General features: G+C 41.4%; 1 protein-coding gene across 3 annotated transcripts in view; it reads left to right on the forward strand.

The window, feature by feature from the left end:
• The window catches only part of Bms1 (BMS1 ribosome biogenesis factor), a 34,841-nt gene that overhangs the window by 6,910 nt on the left and 12,883 nt on the right, over nt 1–15,048 (forward strand). For 2 of the 3 annotated variants that reach the window (XM_005411758.2, XM_005411759.2), the window contains exons 5-13: nt 614–802; nt 1,308–1,450; nt 2,012–2,133; nt 2,771–2,964; nt 3,743–3,882; nt 5,989–6,737; nt 6,922–7,023; nt 7,857–8,026; nt 10,679–10,760. In XM_005411758.2, the coding sequence (XP_005411815.1) occupies nt 614–802; nt 1,308–1,450; nt 2,012–2,133; nt 2,771–2,964; nt 3,743–3,882; nt 5,989–6,737; nt 6,922–7,023; nt 7,857–8,026; nt 10,679–10,760 (1,891 nt within the window). The remainder of the gene's footprint in view (nt 1–613; nt 803–1,307; nt 1,451–2,011; nt 2,134–2,770; nt 2,965–3,742; nt 3,883–5,988; nt 6,738–6,921; nt 7,024–7,856; nt 8,027–10,678; nt 10,761–15,048) is intronic. The other variant, XM_005411761.2, reaches the window with a different exon arrangement.

The following is a 15,048-nucleotide window of genomic DNA, read 5'->3' on the forward strand; positions in this document are numbered from 1 at the left end:
ACACACACACACATACATACATATATATGTAAAACTGAAGCTAAAGGTTTCTTTTTTATATACTTTTAATATTTTATTATTGATCATTACTTTTTTCCATCTTTTGGATATCCACAATTACTTGGTTTCCCTGTTAGGAACCTGTTACTCGACTTGAAAATACATTACCAAAAACTTTATTTATTGAAGTTACGGTTTCTCATCCAGGGGCCAGATTCGGCCTAGCCTTTTCTGAGTTCTTATACACACAGATTCTTGAGAGGGAAGTTGATGTCCTGGCAGTCATCTTGGGCTAGTGATAGGGCAGTGGTTTCTCTACCCAGGTGCACCATGGTGTTCATGGAGTTGAGCCTAGAGCAGGGAGTAGCACTCCTTTCTTGAAAGGGGCCAGAGAATAAATGTCTGGGGCTTCATGTGTCCTGTAGTTTCTGTTGCTGCTGTTCAGCCCTACTGTTGTAGTGTAGACGTAAGTAAATCAGTTTGGCCATGTTCCAATAAAACTGGTTGCAAAAACAGGGGTGGGCTGGATTTATCCTGGACTTGCTTTGCTGATCCCTGGTCTAGATGGTCCCTTTTGGTAGTCACCTTGAGAACTTGTGTATTCTGTTTTTAGGTGCTGATGCTTATAGATGCCAGCTTTGGGTTTGAAATGGAAACATTTGAATTTTTAAACATCTGTCAAGTACATGGCTTTCCTAAAATTATGGGAATTCTCACCCATTTGGACTCCTTCAAGCATAATAAGCAACTGAAGAAGACAAAGAAACGATTAAAACACAGGTTCTGGACGGAAGTCTACCCGGTAGGAAGAGAAATCATTACTAAATCCTAAGATAATCCTCTCAAACTAGAATGAAGAGAGGCTAATGAGTGTCTCTGGGATTCACCCCCCATCTCCTGTATGTATCTGTTCCTGGTTCCTGGACTGTTTCTCTCAGGGTCTTTATTTTGGGTCTCTTGGTGTCTGGCTGTGTTTAGGGGCCATGAATGAAGAAAGGTAAGGACCAGGAGGTGCCTCTCTTCTCTCCTTTTCACACCACTGTGACCCCATTGGTCACAGGATTCTTTCCTGCTCGGGAGCCTCACTGCCCTCTCCTTGCTGAGTCTGGACAGACACCCTTGACTGGAGAGCGGTTGGCTCCTCATGGGACAAGTCCTGGAGAAGCCACCAGCTCTGGGGCACCAGGATTGGAGCTTTGGTGGAGATTTCCCCTCTTAGAGTTGCTTTTTATTTTGGTGTAGTATTTATAGGAATGTCACTAAAATTTAATTTTTATTTATTTATTTATTTATTTATTTGATGTCAGGGTGCCAAGCTCTTCTACCTCTCCGGAATGGTACATGGAGAATATCAGAACCAGGAGATTCACAACCTGGGCCGTTTTATCACAGTCATGAAGTTCAGGCCTCTCACATGGCAAACTTCTCACCCTTATATCCTGGCAGACAGGTAAAAATGAATATAACCTATTCCTTCCTGGCTGTGTTTCAAAGCTGAAAAGGTTACAAGAAGGATAGAGCTCATTTTGGACCATCATTGAAAGATGCTGTGCTTTTGGGAGTGACCAAAACATGAGATGTTTAGAATTGGAGGATCTTGAAGCACTGAGGACTGTAAGTGTGGACCCTACTATCTTTTAGCTTTGGTTTCCCGAGATGCAACTCTCAGGTCCTGGTGCTCTGGCTGCACAGAGCATCTGCACTGTGCTTGCTTTTGACTTTCTGGGATCCCTCCCTCCTGCTGGAGTCCAGCAAAAGTAGGATGCCAGGTCCCAGGTTAACCCTCTGCTCTTCCCTGACCCCAGGCAAATGTGCTCTCCCTCCTTGGAGGATGCACGGTGTATTTGTTCCTTCTCTGGTAGATGGTGAATGGCACTTACTTCCTGTATTTTCTTATTTTTCAAAACAGTGTCCCTAATGAACAAGAAGTTGATGGTCATTAATACATGAAAGGAGATTAGAGGCCTGTTGGAATTTGTTTCTTCCATTTGATGGAGTTTTATTTTTCTAGGATGGAAGATTTGACAAACCCTGAAGATATCCGGACAAACATTAAGTGTGACCGAAAGGTGTCTCTTTATGGTTATCTACGAGGAGCACACTTGAAAAATAAAAGCCAAATTCACATGCCAGGTATCCCCTTGTAAAAATAGTGTATTTATGGAACTTTGGGAATGGCTTCATTTCTTGGAGAAAACTGGAAAATGACCAAATACCTTGCTGGAGGGTTTTTGTTTGTTCACTTGTTTGGGTTTTTTGAACTGGAAACTGAGCCCAGGGCTTTCACACTGAGCTGCATCTCTTGCCCTTTTTTATTTTTTGTTTTGGAACAGAATCTTGCTAAGCTGTTAAGTTGTACAGACTAGGCTCCATCATGCCTGGCTCACTTGTCATTTTAAAAATTAAGCTGGGCATGGTGGCTCACACCTGTAAAAGCAGGAGCATTGCAAGTTCTGCTCCTGCCTGGGCAACTTACCAAGATCCTGTCTCAAAATTTAAAAAGGGCTGGGGATGTAGTTCAGTGATAGAACATCCCTATAGATGTTGATCCCTAGTACTTCCCCTGCAACAAACAAAAGCAACAACCCTACTTATGTGTCATGCGGCAAAGGTACTTAGTGGATGCTGGTGTCATGGCGATAGAGGCACGGTATTTTTCCAGTGTTGAATGACACTGTTTTTCCCACTGCAGTTTCAGCCTTTGGTATATGGGATACTTTCCAGCTATAGGTACTTGTTGGGTTGCTGTCAGCTAAAATCTCCTCTCCAGGTGTCGGAGATTTTGCCGTGAGCGATGTCAGTTTCCTCCCAGACCCATGCGCTCTTCCTGAACAGCAAAAGAAGCGCTGTTTGAACGAGAAGGAAAAGCTGGTTTACGCACCTCTCTCTGGAGTTGGGGGTGTGCTGTATGACAAAGATGCTGTCTATGTCGACCTTGGTGGCAGCCATGGCTTTCAGGCATTGGTAAGAGGGGAGGCTACTCTGATCTCCTCTGTCTTTCCAGTCTATGTTTCACCATAGTAATGCATCATTTTTATTTACTGAAGACTTTTCTCCTCATCCATCGTCATGCTAAGGCCCAAATACATATTTTATTTTATTTTATTTTATTTTATTTTTTTGGTTTTTCTCCAGTATCGGGAACTGAACTCACGACCTTGCGCTTGCCAGGCAGGCGCTTTGCCGCTGAGCTAAATCCCCAGCCCCCCCAAATACGTATTTTAAGGGGGTAGAATATCTGAGTATCTCATTGTATTGACCAGAAACGAAATATCCTATCCTCCTGTCCTCTACCTCTGACCCATGGGTCCCAGCACAGGCACGCTGGTGGGGCTGGCATCTGTGTGGCTTATCTTCTCCATACAGACCAGCCTATTTCTCAGCTTTTGCTGGTCTTTTTCTTTTTCTCATGCTGTTTTCTTATTCAGGATAGTCTTGTTCCTGTTTTTTGAAATGGACTCCAGATTTTTTTTTTTTGAAATGAGATTATTATTGGGTTAAAATAATGTTTTTGAAAGCATTGAGTCCTGAGGTTTTCCTAGTATTTGATGAAATACCCCATGGATATTGGGAAAGAGTTAAAGAAGATGGGCATCAATTTCAAGCTTCGTTGTAAGGATTCTTTTTAAGGATGTAAAGAAGGTTTTCAGGAACTGTGTTTAGAGTAATTTTGCAATGCTGATTGAAATTAGTGTCTCCAGAATCCTTCTGCTTTCCTCACTTGCCTTCTTTGGTTTGACAGGAGGTACCAGGGCCCACCCAGGAGCTGGTCCAGAGTCTCATTGCTACCCACTCCACTATTGATGCCAAGATGGCTTCAAGCAGAGTGACACTGTTTTCTGATTCCAAACCATTGGGGTCAGAGGATATAGACAACCAAGGGTAAGTGTACTTTTTCCCTGTTTTTAGTAAATACCGCATTACACAGGATCCTGTCACCCATCGTTCTGCCATTGCATCACACAAGGTTGCTGTTTTCCATTGTATGTGCATGTGTTTCTCAAGGTTCTTTGATTTATGTGACATAACATGGGAGTATTTCCCAACCTTTAGGATTCGTTGTCACCAGGTATATTCCTCAAATAGCATCATGTCTTTTTGTAGGTAGCTTGTAGTTTCTTAGGAGTACAAAGGCTGCTTAGCTTTCTTTTTGTGCCCTACATCCTAGATCAGAGTACGGTACTGGCCAGAGCTGTGCACTTTTGTCTGGAAGTTTTGTTGGATTGTTTTGTGTATTGCTTCGCAGCCTTTTGGCTAAGATCAAGTGTGGATTGTATTGTGTCTCTGGGGTAGTGTCCACTAATGTATGGCTTATGTGAATTGCTTTTCACTCTGGGTTGGGAATTTGTGTACTTTCATACCTAAGGGGTGTATTGATTTATGCTTCTTACTCAAACTGAAAATGTTTGAGGTTATCTAGTATACAATTTGTTCTAATGTGCCTAAATATTTAGTATTGTACCTAACAGATAAAGAAGTATTCACTGAGGGTTATTGTTACTCTAATCTGTGCTGTAATTTGCTGTTTTCATTTTTGTGTTATTCTTCCATATTTGTCTGTGTAGATACTCCTTTCTAACACTGATGCAGTGCATTTAAAATTTTTTTTTTAATTTTGGTATCCTGAGCATTTCTTTTTGTTTTGTGGCACTGGGGATTGAACCCTAGAACCTCTGCATTGAGCTACATCCCTGGGTTGGTTTTTTTTTTTTTTAATCTTAATTTCTTCTGAGACAGTCTTGCCAAGTTATCCAGGCTGGGTTCAAACTTGTGATCTTCCTGCCTCAGCCTCCCTAAGTACTAGGATTACAGACCTGTGCAGCCATAGCTGTCAGCATTTCCTTTTGGTGCTGTCTTCATAGCATCATTATTTTGTTATCATTGGTATACTCTGACTTATTCTATTATGGTGCCGTTTTAGTTTTTTTAAAATTGATGTCTTCCTAAATTTTATGTGTAGCACTACACATAAGTAGTGTGGTTAAGTAGTTTCATATAGTTTTTATTTCATCCTGTAGCTTTAGAACCTTAATGATTCTGCAGTTATGGCATGGTGACTCAAAATAGCAGTTATGTTAGTCACTTTCTGCACCGATGGGACAGAATACCTGACATTTCCAACTGGAAGGGGAGAGGTGTATTGTGGGTTACAGTTTGGAGTTTCCGCCCATGTTTGGCAGGCTTAAAAAATGGCACAGCGGAAGGCCCTGGGTGGGGAAAAGCTGGCCATGTTATGGTCACCAGGAAGCAGAGAGAAGGGAGCTCAGAGGGTGATAGATCCTTCCAGGTCATTTCCCAGTGACTGGGCCCCACCTAACAGCAGATCAGCTGTGAGTCCCCAGGGGGTCTTAGGAGACACCTAGATCCAAACCACATCTTTGATGTCTTTAGCTGACTTTCTTTAGCAAAGAGTTATCACTTCCTCTTTATTCCAGACTCAGTTAACTAATGAACTTTTGTATTATTTCATGTGTTACTGCTTCATTGCTGCCAATACTCATGCCTGCGTTGTCCCCAATTTGACCGCAGGAGAGCTCAGTCTGCTTCCTGTGTTCTTGTGGTGTAGCTCCATTGGTCGCTGAGTACTTGGGTTCTACACCACCAAGTGGTCCAGTTACTCTGTGCTGTCCCTGCTGCAAGCCCAGAGCCAGCATTTCTAGCTTGGAAATCTGTTTTCCAGAAGACCTACTGTACACTAACCTCTCTTCTGAACGGTTTTCCTGAAATTAGAGGTTTTTGTTTCATTTTGTTTTTAAAGAATGTATCTCTTTATTCTTCCTGTCGATTCTTTACAAGTGTCTTGCTGGGGAACGGGCATAAGTTTGCCTATTAACCATGCTAATGTTTATCAAATCATTTTCCTGTGTGATGTCATCTTAAATCATTCCTTAACATTTCTGTTTCTTTGTATTTTTATCAACTATCACCATTTCTAGATTAGCCAGCTGCTGTACATCCTAATTATTTTGCATTTATGTGGTAATGCAGGCTGTGTATGCCAAAAGAGGAAAAGCAGGTGGATGTGAGCACTGGTCGAGTGCGTCGCAGAGCTGTGTTTGGAGATGAAGAAGGTGAATCTGGAAGTAGTGATGGGGAAGACGATGAAGGGTCTGACAGTGACAGACTGGAAGGTGGCTCCAGTGGTGATGAGACAGAGGAGGAACAAGGTCCTGAAGGCACTGAGCATGAGTACGTGGCTGTCAGGGGTGTCAAGCGGCAGAAACTGGAGATGGAGGAGGACAGTGAGGTGGATTTGCCGGCATTTGCTGACAGTGATGATGACCTTGAGAGGAGCTCAGAGGAGGGAGGGGAAGAGGAGGAAGCCGATGAAAGCAGTGAAGATGATGACTTTGGTGGAGAGGAGGACATTGTAGAATTGAAAGCTGCTGGAGAAGGTGGCAAAGCAAGACTGTCACCAGCTGGCCTTTGGAGTGGCCACCAGAACCTGGAGAAGTCTTTGTCGATGAGTAAAACAGCCCTTGCCACTTCTGACTCTGGCCACTGCACAGCAGAGGAGGCCTTTGTCTCTGGAGAAAGCTCCTCACCTAGCTCAGAGGAGGAGGATGCAGGAGATGGAGAGGCTGCTGGGGAGAAGCATGTATGCCCTCCTAGAGGGCATAATGGTGGTCAGAAACCAGGGTCGAAGAAATTGATGGAGGAGACCAGTGATATTGAAGATTTACTCAAGGAGGAAGAAGATTACGAGGAAGAAAATAATTATTCCACAGAAACATCAGGTAAGTAACTTAAGGTTAATTGGCTGCATCTAGAAACTTGGCACTTGAAGTGTTGCTGTCAGTGCAGTGCCCGTGGTTGGGGTCTGCTGTTGGGATACTTTGTTAACTGTTCAGATGCTGCACTGTGAGCTTGAAGCAGAGAAGACAGTAAGCAGGTGTAACCGGCTCTGGTGTTGTGTTCCAGGGGCTCTCAAGTGGAAGGAAGACCTCTCCAGGAAGGCGGCAGAGGCCTTTCTGCGGCAGCAGCAAGCAGCACCAAACCTCCGAAAGCTTATTTATGGGACAGGTAAAGAGCTCTGGCTTAGAGCTAGAAATGTTCAGGGTTTTTAGACTATTTTCTATAAAAGAGATGAGGGAGTTGGTGGAGAGATCGGGGCAGTGCTTTTGACATCTGTAATTCCTGGCTGTCACATTTTACATTTGGCAGATGTTTTTAATCAGCTCATGAGGGCCATAGATTGGTCATACGAAATAGATTTGTGGGTTTGCCATAAAATTTTTGATGAGAATACTGTGCATTATGTCATTTCATATTCTATTTAAAAGTCTTACATGAAAAATTTTTGTAATATTTAATGCCAGGAAAATATTTCTGCCTATAAAAACCTTTGTTTTTCTTTTCTGAGAATGAGAACCCTGTGTAGTACGCCTCTTTCCTCCTTCGTGCTGGTTCTCTGATTTTATAGCTTATTAGGCTTACCTTATGTATCTTTTGGAAAAATGGGTATAAAGTGGTGAGCTTTAAACTGTGCTCTTCAGTGACCATGAGACTAGACACTTTGGGCTAGGAGCATCAAATTGGAGGCTTGATATGTGCCTATTTTCACGTAGGATTTGCCAAAAAAGTTTAGTCATTAAGGACTCAACCCTGTATACAAAAACACTGTAGTAATTTAAAGCTCTGCATTTAAGGGTCACACCCTGCCCCTATTCTTGATCAGTTCCGGCTGGCATCTCTTCTGTGGCTGAGGTGTTCTGTGTGGCTGACTGGCTCAGGGCTGCCACTGTGCACACCACACATAAGAACCTGCAATCTCCGGGGTTACAGGACAAGAGCGTTAACTGGTTGGTAGTGAATCCTAGAGGGCTGAAGATTTTGATCTCACTTTGCCTTCACGGTGTTCCCTTTAGTGACAGAAGATGATGAAGATGATGATGGAGATGCCCAAGAAGAGCTGGGAGGGCTGTTCCACATTAGGCAACCTGACGGAGGATGCAAGCACAAGGCTGATGCATTGGACTGCTCCAGGTTTCCTGTGGAAGCGCCCCATGATTGGGACTTGGAGGAGGTGAGGCAGAATCACATGTTCACCCCTGGAAGGAATGAGAGGATTGTCCTAGAATACTGTGAACCTTTTAGAGACCAAGCCCTCAAACTGCAGCCCAAAACCTACTTATCACAAAGTGCCAACCTTGCAACTAAGCCTGAATACTGAAGTTTTAGTTTAGAAAAAAAAAAAATCATATGCTTGACTCGTGTGCCAACAGAATCTCTTCTGAGTAGTGTTACTTCCCCACCGTTGGCCTCTTATTTTCACAGCAGGTGATTTTCTCAGGTAGTGGAGTAGATATTTCATACGTCCTGAGCAGTAACCTGTACGTGTATCATGGAAAAGGAAAGTGTTCACCTTTTAGTATGAGTAATAGTTACCTTGATTTCAAGCACTGCACATAAGAGTTTTTGTACATTTGAAACGTGTCTTATTACTGGGATATGTCTGCTGTCCTGAGTTAAAATTTACAATTACTATTCTTTGTAAGTAAACGAATCCATGACTGTGGGAGTATTCTCCCATGTGCCACTCCCTAGTCAAACGGGAATTCACTCACTTCTCAAATTTGCCAAAGCTTAATCCCATGTTAGACCTTCCCACTCCGTTTTCTCTTCTGGAATGTTCTTATCTTCCCAAGCCTGACTGCTTTTTGTCATTCAGTTTAGCTTAAATATTTATCACTCCTCAGAGAAGCCGTTACTCTCATATTGCCTAGTACAGTTCACTATGTAGGTGTTACAAATTTTATCTAACAGTTGTTAATGATAAAATTTAATATGGATGAAGAAAACCACATAAAAATAATCATTTGACTCAGCTGCCAGAAGCTGATCCCAGTCAAGGAGCACATCTAGACTGCCTGTTTCTCTTCTCTACAATTTCACCCTCAGAGTTTGTATCACTAAACTCTGTAGTTTAGTTTCATATGGCTTTTATTATTTTTCTTTGCCTTACAAATCTCTTAATCTGCATTCCTCCCTTCCTCCCATCCCTGTTGTTCCTGTATACTTCATTTATTGAAGAAATTTGGTATTTCCTGGGTAGCACTTCTTCTTTTCGGACCTCATGGATGCACCGCATGCCCATGTGCAGTGTGCCCAGCCCTCCCCTCTGGGTTCCCTTCAGCTCAGCTCAGCTCAGCCATGTGGCGAGGGGAGTGCATCCCACAACTGTCCAGGGGCTGCTTGTGGGTTGAGCACTTAGGTCAGTGGGCTGTTAGGATTGAAGAACTAAATGTTTTATTTAATCTTGATTAATGTAAGATTGATTTAAATAGCCCAATGGTTGTAGGCAAAGCATGCAGAGGTTGCGTAGGGTAAAGTTCAGTTTGATCTGTGGGCAGCTGTGCTTCCTAGGTGCCGGTGGTTTTTCAGTAGGAGGCCAGTGGCGTCTTCACTATCTCCCCTCATGTCAGCACTCATGATGCTTGATGTCCAGGGCCCCAGATTTCTTAAGGCTGTAGAAGGGTGACTCACTTGTTTTTCTAGAGTACTTCTATAAAGAAAAATTTACCCTCACTTGGTTGGGTTACCTACTTCCATATAAGCAGAATAAAAGCCTGAATTTAAAAAAATGTATTGGAAGTGAAGCGCAGGACCGCGTGCATGCTACCTGACTCACTGCTGAGCCACATTTCTGGCCTCCCTCTGAAGTGTCAGTTTCCTTTAGCAGAAGATGGCACTCACAGTCAGGCATGAGTGTGCCTACTGCTATGAGCTGGTCATTGTTTCTAGTCCTCCTCAGTGGTCAGCGGGTGAGGGATTTATACAGATGTTTTCAGTTCATATTCAGGACTGCATCTTATCTCTGTATCCATTTTTCTAATGGAAAATTTCCCCTGGTTCAGTCTGGAGATGAAATTAGAAAATCATGTAATCCCTTATTTGGTCTACCCCATATTACACATAAAACAGTGTCAGAACACCACTACACATAGTACTGTTAGTATGATTGTGGGAAATACTTTTTCCCTCACGTGACTCCTCTTTTACAAGCAGCTGTGCCATTTTAAATTCCTGCCAGCAGTGTTTGGGTTTCATTTTGTCCATATCCTCACCAACATTTGTTACCTGTTTTTTGATGATAGCTGTCCTAGAAGATGGGAAATGATACCTCATTGTGATGTTTATTTGCATTTCCCTGGTAGGTAATGATTCCAGCATCATGTCATGTGCTTTCTGACCATCTCTGTAAATACTTGGAAGAAATATCTATTCATATTGTTTGCATATTTTTAAAATTAGATGAAAAGTTGCATATGTATTCTGGATACAAGTTCCTTACCAGATACTTGATTTGCAAGTATATTCTCCCATTCTATAGGAATTAAATTTTCAAGCAGAAGTGGTAGGTTTAGATTAACAAATAAACTAACTTGGTAAAATGTCCTGTCACATTGCCTCAGAAACATTAATACCTGAAAATTAGTGAATATTGTTTACTTATGAGGTTAGTGGCCTAAGGGTACTTTCCTTACATACTGCTTAATGTTGTGACCTTTGTGTTTTGTCTCTCTGGTCATAGTGGCAGGCCCCCTTGACACAAGACTATGCCTGGAAGTGCCTTGGGAAGCACTTATAGGCCAGTGGCTGCCTGCTACCACGCCTCAGTAGCAGCGCCCTGTGGCATGACTAGAGGATGTCACTGAGTGCTGCTTTTCTGTGTCAGGTTATGAGCAGTATCCGAGACTGCTTTGTGACGGGGAAATGGGAAGAAGACAAGGATGCAGCCAAGATCTTAGCAGAAGACGGTAAGGCTGCCTGTGCTCCTCTGTGTCTTAACTGCAGGTTAGGACGGATGGTGTGCTCTGGCAGTTGTGGGTAGTGCCCTGGTGTCTGCTTTCTTCCCTCTGTTAGCCTGTTGAATAGATGTGAACCTTAAAGAAAAGTGAGAAAATTGCTATAAATTTGATCATTTAAGAAAAAGTAGGTGTCTTTTGTGTGAAAAATTACTCAAATAATGTTTATATTTTTCTTTTGAGGTTAAAGGTAGTGTGCACTGTAAAAAAATTTAGAATAAAAAGTGCGTCTCATACTAGAGTTCTTTGATCCATTAAAAAAACCTCTGTTAACCTTAGAGTTAGTTCTTCTTAATCATCAAAATTGTGTGTTATCATACTTAATAATACATTTTCTCATTAAATTTTTTCAAAATGATTTGTTATGATTTAAATACCTCACTGTAAGTCAAGTCACAGTACTATTGTTTAAGATTTTAAGCAATATTGGACTTTCATTTAATATTGAGTGCTATCTATAATTTTTTTTGCCAGTTTGAGAGACTAAAATTGGTTTCTCCTATTTTCAAACATTTCTTTGACCACTCATAAGTAAGAATATTCATTTAAATCATTTTGGCTGCAACACTTTTTGTGAATTGCTTGTATCCTTTGCCCATTTTTCTGCTATTTATATTTTTTTATTGATATATAAGCTTGAGCTTCTCTAAAGGACATTTATCATTGATTTATTCCAAATACTTATTTTTTGTCATTTAATTTAAAGTTTTGTTTAGTGTGATAATAAATGCGTAAAAGATTATATAATTAGGTCTAAAATCTTTCTGTGGAGAGATTTCTTTTCCTTACTCTTCCCATGGAGATTCCTTCTGTATTATTACGGACTATATTACTAAAGACTGCTCTGGCCCTAAAAGACAGTGCTTAAACCTGCATTTCGTGTAGGGAACAGATGCAGTGTGTTTGGGAGGAACCCGTCCTCCCTGCTGCCGCCTCCCACTGCAGGCCGGAGGCCATGGCTGTGGAACCCACCCCCCATCTCCTGCCGCCCCTGCTTCCACAGAACACAGATTGAGAATGGATTTTACACTGTTTTAAAGGACTAAAGGACTAAAATCCCCCCAATATATTTTATGATATGGATACTATATGGAATTGAAATTTCAGTTTTCAATGTAAAGTGTTACTGGAACAGTCACATGAGTTTGTTAGCAGAGTTGAGTGGTTGCAACAGGGGCTATATAGAAAGCCTAAAATATTTACTCCTTGGCTGTTTGCAAAAGTTTGGTAGCAGATCTAGAGCAATACTCCATCTCACCAATCACCTTTTTTTTTGTCTTTTTGAGACAGTCTTGCTGTGTAGTTCAGGCTAGCCTTGAGCTCACTTTGTAGCCCAGGCTGGTCTCGAACTCTCAACAATCCTCCTGCCTCAGCCTCCTGAGTGCTGGGATTATGGGCATGCATCACCACACCCGGCTACTCGCTTGAATAGAAACAGTGACTTGCGAAAATTACCTGGTCCATTGTCATGGGACATGTTCCTTACAGCATTAATGAGATCTCTTCCATTTCTCCCAGTCTTATGAGCTGTGTGTTAGGAGTAAAGATTTGGTTAGATTCAGGTTAAGCATTCCTAGCAGATGTGCACATGTGTGTCTCAAGATGATATCCTTGGTGTAATTCTGTTTGTCAATTTCAGTTTTTCCATGATCACTGGTTGAGTGTTTTTGGTGGTGGTTGTTTATATTTTCATATTTTCAGGAATCAACACTTTTTTCAGTAAATAGTGAAGTTTCACTGGAATTTGGAATTGTTACAGAACAAAAAATTTTTATCTGTTATATACACTTTATCCTTTCCAAGTTTGGTCTTAAGTTAGATTTGCAAATTATTTCTCAGATTTATTTTCAGTCCTGCTGTTTTCTTCATGACTAGAAAATTAATGAAGTCTGACTTTTACTTATATTCCTTAGTTGTAGGATTAGAAAAAATTTTATGTTGTTTCTGTTAGAGCCTGCCTTTTAAAAATTGAGGTAGTACAGTGTTCAGCTTAATCAGTTTTGATAGTCATGTAGAGCTGCCTTCATGTGTGCAGAGGACTGTGTGGTGTGTGTTTTGTCACGTGTGTAGAAGTGTGTGGTGTGTGCCCTCATCACATGTGTAGGGGTATGTAGTGGTGCTTGCCTTCATCATGTGTGTAGGTCTATGTGTGTACACACTGCACAGAGCACGCTACTGCAGCAGGACTTCTTTTCTTGTCCTGTTCTCTCAGGAACCCACTCCCCTCCCTGCTGTCCTTCTATCTCCATTTCCTACCCTGTAGGAAGCCCGGTCTGTTCCATGTCTTAGGATGTTAGAAAAATGCAGTTATATGGTCAGGAACCTCTAGGGTCTATAACCTCTAGGATCTGTAGTTTTTCACTAGTCAGTTCCCTGGACATATGCAGGTCATCACCTGTCACTATAGCTTAACCCTCTTTATTGCTGAGTGGTGTCTTGTGGAAAGCACATCCCAGTGTGTTTAGCCCCTCATCCTGAGAAGTGATCCAGACTGTTGCAGTTGGTCAGACCTGAGCTTCTGTGAACATAACATTTTCATACAGCCAGTGCTGGGTAGGGAGAACCCAGGCTTTGCACTTGTGTGGCCAGTGCTATACCGCTCAACCATATCCCCAGTCCCTTCTGTGCACACTGGGATACAGGTTTCCTACCCTCTGGGATGCATGCCCATGACTGCAGTTGCTGGGTGATCTGGTGATTGCATATTTAGTCTTATAGGAAACTGCTAGAGTGGTGGGGCCAATTTGTATTTCCACAGCAGTGCATGAATGGCTCCATGTCTCTGCATCCTCACCAGCACATGGTGCTCTCACTTTATTTCCAGCTGTCGTTACACACATCTAATGATACTTAATGGTGTTCTTATTTTATATTTCCCTGATGCCTTTTATTGTGTAGCACAATTGTGTAGTAGTATAGTTAGCATTTTTTAGTCTGCTTATTTGCCATCTTGTACAATGTCTGGATGTCTTTGACTTTTTCTCACTGGGTTGGTGGTTTTTGCTGTTGATTACCTGGAGTGCTTTGCAGATGTATACAGATGTAAAATGTCTGTGGGTATCTTTTGCTCACTTATTAGTTCTGGGACGTTTGTATTTTGTTTTTGGTAGATTGCTTGGGATTTTCTGCATGGACAGTTGTGTAATCTGCAAATAGGAACTGTGTTGTTTCTTCCTTTTCCAGCCATTTACCTTGTATTTTTTATTTTTTCCTCATTCGCGTGGCTAGGATGTCAGCTTTGTGTTGAATAAGAGGCTGAGAAAGAACACCTTGCCTTTCTCCCAATCTTTTTCCTGGAAAGTCTGGTGTTGGTTTGGTTATTTTTGTACACATTGTTTGTGTGCTCTTTCCTTTTGTTTCTTGAGTACTGAGGATTGTTTTTTTAAGTCACGAATGGTGTTGAATTTTGTCTGATGCCATGCAGGACCCACTGATATGATCATGAAGATTGTGTTCCTTACTCTTTGCTGTTGTGGATTGTGTTAATTTTTTTGAGTGAACCAACTTTGTACATCTGGATTAAATCCCACTTGATCATGGTATATACATCTTTTTAAGTGTTGTTGGATTCTACTGGGTAGTATTTTATTGAGGATTTTGCACCCAAGTTTATGACAGCCATTGGTCTGTAATTTTGCTTTTGTTGTTTTTAGTACTGTCTTCATCTGCTTTGATGATAAAAATTAGTGTCATACACTGAGTTGGAAAATGTTTTTTCTGTTTTTTTAGAAGAATTTGATGGGTGAATGCTTTAAATATTTGGTATAATTCTTCAGTAAAACTGGGCCTAGAGATTATTTGTGTAAAAGCTTCCAGTTATATTTCTTTGATGGTTAGAGGATGACTGAGGTTATTAGTTTCATTTTGACTAAATTTTGGAAGCTTATGATTTTCAAGGAGTTTCATAGCCTGGTGGTGAGGTGAGATTCTATCAAGGACCTTTTCAGACCTGCCTGAGTACTCTGAGGATGATGTTCACAGTACAGTGTTTACTTGTTTGTTTTTTGTTTTTTGTTTTCTAAAATTTTGTTTTTTAAATTCTGATTATTAGCACACTGCCAATTGCACAGATTAGTGTAATTCACTGTGATTTTTCCATACATGCATGTCATGCATTGATCACATGCATCCAGTCCTCTTCTACTTTCAGGTCTTTTTTTTAGTTTCCATATGTAGGAGAGAACATGCAGACTTGTTTTTATGTGTCTAGATTATTTCGCTTGGTGTGGTGATCCATGTA

The sequence above is a fragment of the Chinchilla lanigera genome, unplaced genomic scaffold (assembly GCF_000276665.1).
Source record: "Chinchilla lanigera isolate Chin_1 unplaced genomic scaffold, ChiLan1.0 scaffold00145, whole genome shotgun sequence".
Lineage (NCBI taxonomy): Eukaryota > Metazoa > Chordata > Mammalia > Rodentia > Chinchillidae > Chinchilla > Chinchilla lanigera.